The sequence below is a fragment of the Nipponia nippon genome, unplaced genomic scaffold (assembly GCF_047370975.1).
Source record: "Nipponia nippon isolate SJK-2023a ecotype South Korea unplaced genomic scaffold, ASM4737097v1 scaffold_3, whole genome shotgun sequence".
Taxonomy (NCBI): Eukaryota; Metazoa; Chordata; class Aves; order Pelecaniformes; family Threskiornithidae; genus Nipponia; species Nipponia nippon.
Genome location: NW_028262347.1, coordinates 126,824,677 through 126,839,335, shown reverse-complemented (window position 1 = coordinate 126,839,335; position 14,659 = coordinate 126,824,677). Strand labels below are relative to the sequence as shown.

Below are 14,659 nucleotides of genomic sequence, written 5' to 3'. Positions count from 1 at the left end.
AAAGTTTACAAAACATTTTATAGTATAGGTTCACTTTCAGTATTTTCACATTGCCTAAACAAGAACATTTTCAAGAAAGAGCAGACAGCAGGACTGATCTATTGCAAGCCAACACCAGAAACTGTTACATTTCAATATAAATGTAAACTGGACTTACCAACAGGTTTGTTTGTGGTTTTTTTAATTACTCAAATATATTTCTTACCCAGGAGACTTAAAAAAACCATTACATGCCAAACTAAAGTCATTTTCATAAAATGTCAAACATTGTCTATGAGGACAAATTATGTTTATACACTGAACTTTTATAATCATTACTTAGAAATCCAGAGAGAGACATACTCTTTAGACTGGTTTTAACTATAAAATAGTTAGTGACTTCAAAAGCAAGAGATCTTTGCATCATTAGTTAGGCCAACAAGCAAATGTGCTTAGAACTCCATGAGAAAATAAGTTTTACCTTACCTGATAAAATTCCCGAAGCCAATTCTTCTGCAAATTTTCTGGCTGAAAAACAAAATACAAAAAATAATTAAAAATAAGAGTAATGTATTTTTATAATAATATCCCCATACTTTTGCTTTCCTCAGTGCATTCAAGCGGGGAGGTTTTTCCACAATTTAAGGAAAAGTACAAACACGAGGATGTTCCTCCACAAGCGCCAACTGACAGACCTCTCCTTTTTGTTTCCGAGTCCCCTCTTCTCAGATTTTCACTAAGGTGGTACATGTTGTACACGACTTCACAACGTTCATACGCATACAAGATTATCAAGCAATTAAATCAACAGACTTGATACGTATTGGAATATGTGCTTTCGGAAGTACACATTCCTTGGCTGGATATCAGGAACTTTACGTGAACTGCTGATAGCCAGCTCCTGCAATCCGAGCTTCAAGTTACGTGGATTTACTTCTAACGAATTCGCTGAGGGAGACGACGCTACTTTTGCAGGATGCTTGAGCACATTAGAGCTCCTGTCAAGGACAAACTGGGAGAAGCGTTTCAAGACTGCCACAGAAGTTATGAAAGCTGAAGCAGCAAAAATATGGTAAGCACGAAGTTCTGCCTTTTCAGAAATATAGCCCACCCCAGACATGATTATGGAGGGAGATAACCAATTTTCACACATTAAATGTACAGCTACAAGAGAAACATTTGTGGAGTTTTCTCTTCGACAGCAAGACTTCTGGATAATTTTTGCATCAGAGTGGGGAATAAAAACCCAAATCAGACTTTTCTCTCCCAGAAAGAGCAGCAATGTACAGTATCTGTGGCAGGCAGCAGGACGCGTTGAACTGAAAACCAGAGAGATGCCTCAACATCCTCCCTTTAGTAACAGTTATGCCACCAGCTGCCCGGAGGCAAATATACAGGCATGACATTTCTGTTCTGCTCTATTTTCCCCATCAAGTGTGTTATTTTCAAATAGCTGGATACAACTTTAAGCTTACTAATTTATATTGACTGCTTGTTGCATGGAGATTTGCCCATAGGCGGCTGTACAGATTTGTAAGTAGTCAAAAAAAATTTTTTTTTCTTGTCTACAAGTCTATAAAAGTCATCCAGTTCTGTAAGCCTATTAAGTCTACGAGTCTATAAAAGTTTTTTGAAAGCCGAGGGAAAAAAGCACCACGTTCGCCCCTTGCTATCTGTCACCTCCCTTTTGTTGATCACTCCTTGACAGTTCTGGAATTCAGACATTATTGGTCAAGAAGGTGAAATTTTCACTCCTTAGGAACAATTATTTTTTCTAGCGATGAACTTTCTCAGTATTTCCTACGGAAGTTATTGCTCTTGGTGTGAGGCAGCCGCCAGCGCGGGGGCACGGGGCCGGGCGCAAGCCAGAGCAGAGGCCCCTCGTTCTGCGCCCGAAGCCAACCGGGATGGATCTTGGCCCGAGCTCAGGGACATCTTAAATTAATAAACAGACAGAAGACAACATCCACGTCTCCCACCCATGCCCTTCCCCTTGGCGGAACAGCACAACTCAAAGCCAGGATAAGGAAGCTGCAGACACAAATAAAAACTGAAGGCAGCCAGGCAGGCAATAAAATAGTCCCTCTAAAAATACCATCTCATTAACTTCTTCTTAGCAACTTAACTCTTTTTCTACTCGTTCTGAACTTAATGAGACAACCCACTGAGTCACAGTAAGCAAGGATTGTTGCTTTTATAAAAGCAGCAACAAGAAAACAAGCAAACCAGGAGCTGCTGTGATTTCAAGCTGACTTCTAACCTGAAGTTACAAAGATAGCGTGAGATTTATTGATTTTTGTTAATAATCAGTCTACAAAACAAATATGAACTGGGAACATACTTTGTATACGATTTGTGTGCGATCTAAACCAAAAGGACAGATTCAGACAATCAAGAAAGCAAGATCTTGGGGATTGTGAAATTTCTAATTAAAATTTTCTGGTAGTTATGACACTAGATAAGCAAGTCCTGCGTTCGGCCACAAGCAGACTTCAGCAGTGCTGCGTATTTATTTTCAAAACAAAGTATGGCCTTACTCAGTAGGTAATAGGCAATTTTCATGTTAACAAACAAACCAACCCCACGCACTCCTCACTTCTCTATTTTATTTATGCCTGTTGCAAGATGTCCTGGGGACCTCTTAAGTTTAAAGAATAATCCAAAATTAACAGAAGTCAGTCATTTTTGTAAACCCACGAAAGAAAACCAAACCCCACTTCAATTTATATTTACAGACAGGAGCTAAAGGACGGGTGACACAACATCCCAAAGAACGCAAACCTGAATTTGAGGCAAGCGTGCTCCAGAGTGCCGGACTCTTCACCGAGAGCCTCACCCAGTCTTTTTATGTTAAGCACAAACATAAGATTTTTATTTAGCATGTTTTGAGATTTTCAGTTAAATCTGAGTGCAAATCTGTAAATAAGGATGGTGCAGCTATTAACGTTAATTTATATTAGCTTTTTAAGGGAGAAAAAATTGCTACCAATCAAGAATATTTAAGGCAAGTTATTCATACTCGAGGAATCCCAGGGGAGAAAATAAAGCACAACCTTACTTTCCTTTTTAAATACTACTGCAAGTGAATCATAGAATCGTCAAGTTTGGAAAAGACCCTTAAGATCATCGAGTCCAACCGTTAACCTATCACTGCCAAGTCCATCTATACCATGTCTTCAAGCACCGTATCTATTTGTTCTTTAAATACCTCCAGGGATGGAGACTCAACCACTTCCCTGGGCAGCCTGTGCCAGCGCTTGACCACCCTCTCGGTGAAGAAGTTTTTCCCAATATCCAACCTAACCCTGCCCTGGCGCAGCTTGAGGCCATTCCCTCTCGTCCTATCACTCGTTACTAGGGAGAAGAGGCCGACCCCCACCTCGCTACAGCCTCCTTTCAGGCAGTTGCAGAGAGCAATAAGGTCTCCCCTCAGCCTCCTCTTCTCCAGGCTGAGCCCCCCCAGCTCCCCCAGCCGCTCCTCCCCAGCCTTGTGCTCCAGACCCTTCACCAGCCTCGCTGCCCTGCTCTGGCCACGCTCCAGCACCTCGACGTCCCTCTTGTAGTGAGGGGCCCAAAACTGAACACAGTACTCGAGGTGCGGCCTCACCAGTGCCCAGCACAGGGGCACCATCACCTCCCTGGTCCTGCTGGCCACACTATTCTTGATACAGGCCAGGATGCCATTGGCCCTCTTGGCCACCTGAGCACAATGCTGGCTCATGTTCAGGGGCTGTCAACCAACACCCCCAGGTCCTTTTCTGCCAGACAGCTCTCCAGCCACTCCTCCCCCAGCCTGTAGCGTTGCATGGGGTTGTTGTGACCGAAGTGCAGGACCCGGCACTGAGCCTTGCTGAATCTCATGCAGTTGGCCCCGGCCCAATGATCCAGCCTGTCCAGGTCCCTCTGCAGGGCCTTCCTACCCTCCAGCAGATCAACACTTCCACCCAACTTGGTGTCCTCTGCAAACTGACTGAGGGTGCCCTCGATCCCCTCATCCAGATCATCAGTGAAGATATTGAACAGGACTGGCCCCAACACCGAGCCCTGAGGAACACCACTCGTGACCGGCCACCAACTGGATTTGACTCCATTCACCACCACTCTCTGGGCTCGGCCGTCCAGCCAGTTTTTAACCCAGCGTAGAGTGCACCCATCCAAGCCGTGCGCAGCCAGCTTCTCCAGGAGAATGCTGTGGGAGACTGTGTCAAAGGCCTTACTAAAGTCCAAGTAGACAACATCCACAGCCTTCCCCTCATCCACTGAGCGGGTCACCTTGTCATAGAAGGAGACCAGGTTAGTGAAACAGGCTCTCCCTTTCATAAACCCATGCTGGCTGAGCCTGATCCCTCGGTTGCCCTGCACTTGCTGCATAATGGCACTCAAGATGACCTGCTCCATGACCTTCCCCGGCACCGAGGTCAGGCTGACAGGCCTGTAGTTCCCCGGATCCTCCTTCCGACCCTTCTTGTAGAGGGGCATCACATTTGCTAGCTTCCAGTCATCCAGGACCTCCCCGGTTGACCAGGACTGCTGATAAATAATGGAGAGTGGCTTGGCCAGCTCCTCTGCCAGCTCCCTCATTATGTAGAAGTGGTATAAGTTCCCCCATTTGCTACATGACCGAATGAAAACATTGTAAGATTAAACACGAAAACAACCCAGTACATCAGAGGGAAGCTGACAAGACCGCTCCAGGGCTCTCCAGCAGCTCTGCACCTACCTCCCACATGTCGGGCGAGATTTCTCAAAAACAATCAGATCAAATATTGAAAAATTTGCCAAACTAGATCCCGAGCAGTGACAGCAATCCCTCAGATGAGCAACCTATAGAGGCTCCTCACAGTGCACGGTGACCCAAGGCTTACCCAATTCTTCTACCATTACCCAATTCTATGACTCCCAGCTCCCCCTCCCCAACGTGGCACCCAAAAGGCAATGTCTGTTACAAGGAGGACTAATGATTTCGCTCCTGGGAAGGGACAGGGGGTTACTGGATTTTGTTTCCTGTGCTCCTAGTCCTTCTGATGCCCTGGGACATGGCTTGTAGCAAGTGCCAAGGGCACGTAGCTAGAACTTGCAGCAGTAAGACACCATCAAAATACCATCTAACATGGACTCGGCATTGGAGCAGCAGGGAGAGGCTACAGGAGTGCAAAACCAGATGGCCCTAGCTCTTAGCAGCAGCTCTGCCACCACGGCTCTTGGAGGCATACTGGGGATCACTGGACCTTTCTGTCTCTGGTGGCTCCACAAGATGAGTCATGGCGGAAAGCCAACGATATGTCTGCTTGTTCCACCTCTGCTACCCAGCCTGGGATGAGATGGGCAATACTATTTACTTGTCGTCTTCATTACAGCTTTGAGATCCTTGGATGACAGATATTCTAAATAGAGAGCATCACTGTATCAATCCATACCTCCCACTGGAGAAGGTACAAACACATACAGAAAACTCAGAGCTCCCTAGAAAATTCGAGATCTCAAATCTACAGCAGCTACATTTTCAAGGTAGACCAGGAATGCATTTTGAACGTAAGCAGAAGTCAGCCACAAGCGACAATTAAAATAAAAGCTGCTAATAGCACTCCTGTCGCCACATTTAGCTATTATGGTATCTACCAACTCATATATTTATGAAAAAGCAGGAGCAGCCTGCAAATAGATTCATGTGGAGGGACAGTGCTTTGGAGTATGGGGTTTTGTTTCTTTGCTTTTAAAAAAGGCTTTCTTTTTTTCTTATTTTTAACCCCAACAGTCACTACCTGGAAGCCAGTGTCCTCTCTGGAGCTGCTGCGCAGTTTCCTCAGGTGCACTGAGAACTGCACCTCAGGAAGGACGGACACCATCCCACCAATGGCCTGGTCAACCCGCAACTCACTCCTTGCGAACAAAATTCAGCACAGCTCCACACCCTGCCAATACGGCCCCTCCTGACACCCGCTGTATTTTAAATTTACTGGCACAGGCCAGCGTTCAACCAGAAACAGGAAAAATGAATTCAGGTCACCAAGCAGAGGTGCACCTAATTTTACAACTTCACTTGCCTGCACACCCCTTTAAACTAATTAACAACAGAGAACAAAATCTCGGGCGGGGAGGCATTTACAGAAATAATTCCAGAACTAAGCCAGATACAACAGGATGAAGCAAGTCACCAAAAGCTGTAGGACCTTCCCGATTTCCTCCTTCCTCTCTCCTCATCTGAGCAGCACAACAAAACCACCTAAGTTGCAAAGTCAGGAGCGCTCACTGGGGCGAGTGACATCAGAGAGACTCAGAATGCCAAGGGCCCTGGCCAGCTGCAGGGTCAGGCCTGTGCCCCCCGGGACCAAGGAGCACCGCTCGCCGTCCTGCCCCGGAGATGGCAGCAGGGAGACAAGGTGCCAAACACGGGCCTGCACCTGAACGCCCAGCACGAAGGGGCCCATTTTAAACAAGTTAATTCTGTAAAGGGTTGTTAATTGCACCAATGCAGGTAAAAAGTGGGGGGCTGTTTGATCATCGCAGTTCACAGCCGAGATTTTTCTGAAATGGGTGACAGCAGGAGGCAAAAGCCCAACGAAATAACATGAACGGGTGCAGAATAAAGCTCTCGCTTGCAGATTAATTCCTCCTGGGATCCCACAAAACACGGGAAGTGTTGAAGAAGTGATGACAGAAACACAAATCTGAGCAGGAGAAACAGCACTGGAAGATGCCGGTCAAGTCCTGTGGCAGGTGATTTTGGCAGATACGGTGCTAATGAGGTTGCTGGGGCTGCCAAGAAGGACTCCTCTGCGCAGGGCCGGGGGTCTCGGTAAGCTCCCGTGGTTGCTGTGACTCGCCCCCGGCTGCCTGCCGCTCGGGCTGACCGTCACCTCCCCGGCTCCGCAGGCCCCAACCGCGAGAAGGACCCTGCCATGCTTCCAACCGCCACGCCCTCCTCCTGCGGTCCCCTCCTATGGCACAACCGCATCCTTTCTGTTTTTACCACTCTGTGGTAAAATTCTGTAATCTAGCCCTCTGCCTCAAACTCCTCCCTGGTCACCTCCATATAAATGAAATAATTTCAAGTTTTGAAAGACTGGAGATAACAATCAAGTGGAAAGACAATTTATCTTCCTCTTATTTTTCTGTCTAAAAATAGGCACACTATATTTCATGTCTTCCAGACTGTTTGGCCTTCTTCCCATCCTTTCTCTCCACGCTCTGTCCTTCATTAAATTATCTCATTCTTTTTGTAATGTAACCGAAATTAATCTTTTCCTTGTCCTCTTCAGTGCTAAATCCTTTTATACGCATCCACCGATGAACCGATTTCTCCCCATGCACTAATCTGAACGCTGCTTTATCAGCCTCCTCGTTGCTGGCTCCCCCCACCTCCAGTCCCGCAGCAGCCGCGTCCGCTCCGGGTTCTTCTCCCCTGCCCACACAGCAGCCTCAGCTCCTGCCCTCAGAGATCCGCCAAAGAGCAGCGGGCTCGAGTAACGCCAGGAAAGACAAAGAAAGAGGCAAGAAAAAGCTTTGAGCATCCTTTCAGGAGGGGTCTCTCTCCTGAGTGCCAAGTGCTTTTCTCTCGCACCATCCTCCCTCGCAGCTCAGAGCCCCGGGTCGCTCTACCCCCCGGTAGGTAGTGCTTGGAGAGCACCGAGCCTGCTCCGCGTGGCTTCCTTAGAAGTATTTGCCCACGTTAAATGCGGTGTTCATGAGCCAAGCAGATGCGCACAGGCTATCTCCTCAAACGCGCACAAAAGCTTGGGAAGTTTGCTCTTCTTCAGGCTGTGTAGCTGTAGTTGAGCCCAGCAAATATCCCAAAGCCTTGGGGAGCGTGGTCCTGGTTTCATCCTACCATTCCATCTAACGGCACACGTTTTGACTCAACAGAGCCACAAATAGAAACCCTGCCCCCTAAAACAAGCACGGCTTCTTTCTCAACTGCAGAACCACGTGGGATCCATGTTAAAATAACAGGACACGAGTGCCACTGCTCCCTTCAATTAAAAGCAGTTTTGACCTTTTCCTGGAATTCCAAATCCCACTAAAACCATCTCTCTTCATGCCAAGTTTCCATTTGAAGTCTACTTATGTCACACTGGTTACTGTATTGGTCAGGCTTAGAAGAAAAAGTAGTAAGCTTGCAAACACATGGAGACCACATGAGTTGGTAATACCCCGAAAACAAGTGGCTTTTCAAAATGAACACACAAGTAGTCTCTCTTCTCCCCAGTGTTTCCATTTCCTACAAAATTACACCCAACAGCCAAAAGAAAGCTTTAAGCCTGTTGCAAAAATATATTCAGACATGGGAGAAGTCTTTTCAAAAAAGGAAAAAGAGAAAATATATTTAGACAGGGTAAGAAGCCTTTCATTCAAAAAGAAAAAAAGGAAAGCGAACTAAATGAAACCAAATTAACAGCCTGGAAAATTTCTTTTTAGTTTCATTCAGAAGGAAATGGAAGAAAGTAGATGAATTATAGAAAGCAGGTTCTATTTTGTGAAGTTTATTTTTAGCTAAGAATAGGCTCATTTTTAAGCTAAAAGAAAAAATTCTTGACTCACTTTGTGAAAACTCTCTGAGCTCCAAAATGAAGGCAGAGGAGAACTGGCTGGTTGGACTTTGCACACCAACTTGAACAGAAAGTCCAACCAACTAGAACTTCTAAATGCCCAACTTAAACAGTCCCAAGAGCCCTGTGTGGACTAATGGACCCCCCAAAACCCTGAGCTCGCAAGGTCTCTCGGCATTGCGCAGCAACACGCCGGCCCTACTGAAGCCGCACGTTCTAAGGATGCGGTCCCAGGCAGGACCCTGAGCCTTCTTAATCTCTTCCCTTCAACCTATACTCCGTTCACAGAAAAATGTGAAACAGAGGTTATTTTTCCCTGCATTTGCTATACTTGGTTTTCTAATTATTTAATGAAAAACAAAACCTTTAATCAAGTTCTGTTTGACCAGAGTAACCAGCCTTACTCAAAAACTGGTTTCAGGTCCATCAATATGACCACTGCAGCTCTTTCACTGGAACACTTTAGATTAAGAGTTTAGATCAAGATTTTGGACCGCCTGTAGTATCTTTAAAAGCCTACTGGCAACTTCTTGACATTTATATTCAAAGACCTATTTGATTTAAATCTTTTTTTACCTTCAGATAGACTTGTATGTAGAGAGCCCCATCATGCTACCGTTATACACAGCGTTACGCCTGTCAACACAAGGACCATCACTAAACACCGCAGTGTCCCCAAATTTAGTTGATTTTGGGGGTCAGGATGTACAAAGTGCATGCACAAGGGATGCACAAGCCAGTGCCCTTGGGCGGCAAGGGAGGAGGAAGCGAGCAAGTTACTGCGTGCTGACCACTCACCCGTCCTGAACTGACCTGACAAGAATAAAGCCTGTTCAAAAACTTCTCAGATCTGAAAAAGTGCATCTTTCCAGCCTGCTGTGCGCAGATCTCAGCGTAACTAGGAAAACCACTGGGCCACTCGACAGAGCCATGCCTGACGTTTCGGTCCACCCCCACGCAGCCCAGCGGGCTCCTGGGCCCTGGTCAAAGCTGTGCCCAGGCAGATGCCGGAGCCGAGGTGAGGTGCGTGGCGAGGTGCACGGCTGTAGGGACCGGTCAAAGCCTCCTGCAGCCTCGTGCTCGGCAGGCACAGATGCTGGGAGAGGGTGACCTGACAGTGCCAGGAGAGTGAACAGCAGCTCCCTGCAGGCAGGGCATGACAGCGAGGGGGGAAGAACACGAACACCCTGCACATTGAACAGGATTGTGAATTTTCTTTCCTGACCCGAAGGGCCGCTCTGTTTCAGGTTCTCAGTGTGGATATTCAGGAGTCCCTCCTAAACTCCATGGGCATAAGGGAACAAAAAGTCCAGCCAAGGATACTATTCAAAGAAGGAAGGGGGGGGGGGGGGGGGAGAAAACCACTCATCACCAATGGAAAAAATAAAGTTTACATGACAAAACTGAAATTAGTCACCTAATTCAGTATGCACAACACTTGCATTTAATAAAGGATGATTCATGGGCAGTGACTAAAAGCAATCTATCATTCATATGAACAATTAAATCTCAGCATTAAGTTTATGAATCACATACAATACACAAGTTTGTAACACAACATTTGTAACTCCCAAGTACAAAGATGGAAACTGCACTCGAAGTATATCACAGCAATACAGCATTAGAGCAAACACAAGTATTGCATACAGCAGAAGGTCAGCGTGACCCCAGAACGCCCTTCTGCAAGATCTGCTCCTCGCTCAACTTGGGGCTAACCATCAGTGCCATCCACGCTCTTCAAAAAAAGAGCGGGAGAGAAGCCCAGGATTTGTATATGCTATTACTTAGCAAGACTCCGGTTCAGCAACTCATTTCCAACATGTTTATGCCTATCTCCACTGAAAGCAGAACTGCAGAACATACCCGAGCTGAAACATGGGTTTGAGCGCTTGCAGAGAGGACTGGGCCAGCTGCTAGAACAGGGAGCGATGTCAGGTTGTGCCAGTACATTTTTCACCAGCATACCTGCAGTGACACCAAGTACCTCTATCCAAGCATGTGGCACGCAGAAAGAAAGTACAGCAACACGATGGGCTGCATTTTCCATTGCAGAAAGGCAACCGCTTGCCTTTGGGAGGTGTCGTGGCAGCGGGGCTTCGACGCAGGCCACTGCTGGCCACGGATGCCACCCAGCTGCCGCCCACCCAGGGCTGGACCCCTCCGGGACAGCAGACACTGAGCGGGAGAACAGGACACCCAGCTCCTCCCCACCGGCGCTGGCAGTGCCAGGTCTGGAAAAAACACTTTGCATAAAAAAGTGCTTAAAGCTTTCGTCGTCAGCACCGAACTTCCTCCATACGCAGCGCTGCAGGATTTACACAGCTAATACTTTCTTAGAGTCTTTCACAGTCAATTAAAGGCTATGCCTGCCAAACACCTGGAAAACACATTCCCAGTCACCGAGAAGAGTGTAAGTGAAAATACATAGTCATTCGCAAATACCCCAACACTCCTCTGGCTCTTTGTTATTCACGTATGCCTTGACTGCCAGAGACTGTTAATTAGCCAACTCACAGCTTAAAAAATTGATTTAACTCTATTTTTTTTAAAAAAAGAAGTTGCTTGATAACCCGTAAACCAACACCATCCACAGAGGCGCCCTCTTTCCTCAGCCTGTATCATTTGTATCAAATGTCTTAAATGGGCAGCGGTGATAAGAGTCGTTCTAATCACGGGCTATAAACACCCCCCACCCCCAAAAAAGAAGGAAAAGCAAACATTTCCTCTTCTCCTTCATAATGCCATACTATTAATATATACGTATGAATGAAAACCTAATAAAGCAGTAGACTTAGGAAAGGTGCACATGTATATATATAAGCGCACACATACACATATGTACGTGTGTTTACATACACACATATACATTCCAAACCAAGCATTAATATCTGTCCCCAGTCTATTACTTTCTTAGTTAATCCAGCATCAGAGAACACAAGAAAAAGACTTCTCTTAACACTAATGAAGCTCAGCTTTCAATTATAAACTTCCCACACTATAATTAATTGGAGATGCACATTGTTTCATAACTATTTTTAGTAGAGTTAAGTAACAGGTCATTTTTGTAAGGATTACATTACACTGAGACAGAGCAACAAGACTTTCAGACTTCCAGAACTGTTTGTGTAGAAGATAACACAGTGTATCTGACGGCGATAAGACCAGGTTTACACAGGTCTAACACACATCCAGAGACACCCCTAAAAGAAGTGAAGTTAAACCATTTCACAACATGTTTTCTGAAGGCACGTAGCACACGGACAATGCTTATTCTCTGCCGCACCTGCGAACGCGCCTGCGCACGCCCCCAGCAGCGCCGCAGACTGGGCGCGGGCTGTCCCCGAGCACACACCCCAACAGAAGACCACGACCCTAAGGGGCTGATCCCCATCTGCACCCCCGTGTAGGACAAACCCAGGCAGATGCAAGCACAGTGCAATAACATCCAACAAATAATGATTTACAAGTAACTGCAAAGACTAGAACAAAAAAAGCCATGAATCTTAACTATCCTGACCCTAGCGAACTCCCAATGTATTTCAAATTTAACTTCTATTACCGACATCTTATTGAAAGATTAAAGGCTCCTGGATATTTGAATAACCAGCGTGTTAAGAGTATTAACAAGAGGTAATCCAACACCCAGTATTTAAAACATCACACAAACTGTAATTGTTAGCAAAAAGCAGCTATTAACCACATTAATACACTCGCGTTTTCAATTACTTTGTATCCTGATTTTGGAATGGCATGGGGAAAACAGATGTTATGCTGAAAAAGCGTAAACAAAATTCATCTGTTCTTGCACATAGACAGATAAAACAGAGCTCTGGCAATATTCACCATCACAACCACCACCGTGGTCTATCTTGTGTATTTGTGGGGTTTCTTTCTTTCTTTGTTTAGATGTTTAAAAACTCCCCCTAGGTTGAATGTGGGGATAATTACTCGTTACCTACAGCAACTGGTTTTTTTAAATGTACACGGTATGAAAACATTTGCTTTTAGGATCCAGTTTCGAAAGTTAAATCTACAACATACTCAAGTGCCCCTCTTCCCAAATCTCACACGAAAAATCGCTGAGCCAATGAACTTTGAAAAATGACATAAACAAAAAACCCCACCACCAACAAAACCAGAATGTATTTGTTAACCCCTGTTTTTTGAGGGTCTTTTCCGCACAGCCTTGCTTGTGCTCCAGGTGCTTCGTAGCACAACCCACAGGGGAGCAACGTTGTCCTGACGCGCGTCTCCCAGCCGCGGAGGGAGGTGGGCAGGGACCCACCACGCGAAGCAGCACGACCAAGTCGGGAGCAATTAATGGGTCATCACCCTGGGGACACTGGACCTGCCCATTGCAAGTAACCTCTATTAACCCCCACGGAGCTCAGCAAGCAGAGATCTTCCTAGCAAGCAAGGTAAGCAAGAGAAGTTATACATGAACTAGGTGAAAGAAAAAGAAAATCCCCATCAGTCACCGACAAGGGCCTGACAAAGAATTCGGCTCTCCAAGCCAAGTCAGTGAGCTGCATCGAGCGCTGTATACCTACCCTGTAGCTGTTGCTGCTACCACATTTGAATTTTCGTATGTCCAAGTTACAACAGGAGCATAGCTAAAAATTCAGGAAATTTTTAGTTGCAGAGCCCCTATGAGGCAACAAAGGCACAACAGTGAAAGCAGCCACTAAAGCCAGTGATCAAAGCAGTTCTTCCTATAGCCTAGGTTTCATGGAGGCTTGAAAATATCCTGCGTATTTTATTAATCCTGTTGGCTGTGACAGTGGCACACCTTCTCACAGATGTACTGTGCGGGTATCTCGAAGCAGCAATGCCATAGACCCCCAGTGCCTTCTACACAAGAAATAAATGCACTGGAGAGAGCATCGCAGGTTAGCCAGTCCAGTATCTGTGTACTGCACACTCCCAGCTACACCTAGGGCTTCACGACACCTGCTGAGCCAAACGGCTCAGGGAGTAACTGCAGAGTAGGAGGCCAGTATAAAATACTGTCTTCAATTAATAAGTTAGCATGTGTTCCATGGGAAAAAAAAAAAAAAAAAAGTAGTAGTATGTAAATGCTCACTTTTGTAGGCAGGAACTTCCACGAACTAAAGCTCAAGAGCTAAAGTTCATGAGCTATATGCACTGGTGTACAGCAGTGTGCATCACCTACTCCGAGCAATACATGCTCTTTCCTCAGGAGGATATCCACATTTAGGAGCTAAAAGCCTTTTGATTGGGCGCTGCTCTGCCGGGGATGAAAGTCCGAGGCTTTCCCAGAATTGTTGCAGAATCAGTTCCAGGACTAACACACCAGCAATGTGCAAGCTGTCAGTGAGGCGGCTCCAACACACCCTATTAAATCAGAAGAGAGACCTTTCATGCCAAAATACCGTAGTCCTAAGAATGGCTGTCAATTTACTGCCAAGTGAAGCATGGAGGATGCCAAAACACAGTTCATCACACTAATAAAGAAATATGTGGTGATCTAACATAAGTATTTGATAGCAGAGGATACCACGTGAAAGTTGTTTACATCCTATTTCAGAAATAAAGCACCGAGGGAAATACTTAGAAGTTAATTTCAATTTGATCTAAAGAGTGGGGTTTCAGTATTTTTTTTTCCTTCTCCTTACTGCTGTGCATGTTTCTGTAATAAGCACATCTTTGATCAATGGCCCAATAGTCCACAAAGATTATTCTCAGCTTTATTCACGAGCCACCCCATGGAAATGCCAATGCTGTTTTGGCATTGCCGGGAGGGAGCCCGACAGAGAAGGTTTGGAACAGTGTTTGGCTGTGGGATGACACCCTCCGCCAGCAAGGCTCCCGTAAACACACAGCGTAACGCTTTGCCGAGACAAAGCATCTCGTGCTGCAAAGGGGCTCCCGGATGGGCAATCCGGGATCCACAGGGTAACCCCGCAGCCTCAGGAGGATCTGGGACAAGTCACACCGCTGCACACAGCCCGTGCAAGTTCAGAGCACCCAAACCCAAGGCACAGGTCAGCCAGCCACACACGTCATCGGGGGTTCAACACCGCCCGAGAGCTTCATGGCATCAAGTTCCCAGCACCGGAGCCCCAGGTAAAGCATCTAGTGATGTTAGGGGCTCAGGAGTCACCTCATGGCGA

General features: G+C 46.2%; 1 protein-coding gene across 4 annotated transcripts in view; it reads right to left on the bottom strand.

Moving 5' to 3' along the window:
• INPP5A (inositol polyphosphate-5-phosphatase A) overlaps positions 1-14,659 on the bottom strand; it is a 256,262-nt gene that overhangs the window by 195,444 nt on the left and 46,159 nt on the right. For all 4 annotated transcript variants that reach the window (XM_087766613.1, XM_087766611.1, XM_087766614.1 and 1 more), the window contains exon 2: positions 466-507. In XM_087766613.1, the coding sequence (XP_087622739.1) occupies positions 466-507 (42 nt within the window). The remainder of the gene's footprint in view (positions 1-465; positions 508-14,659) is intronic.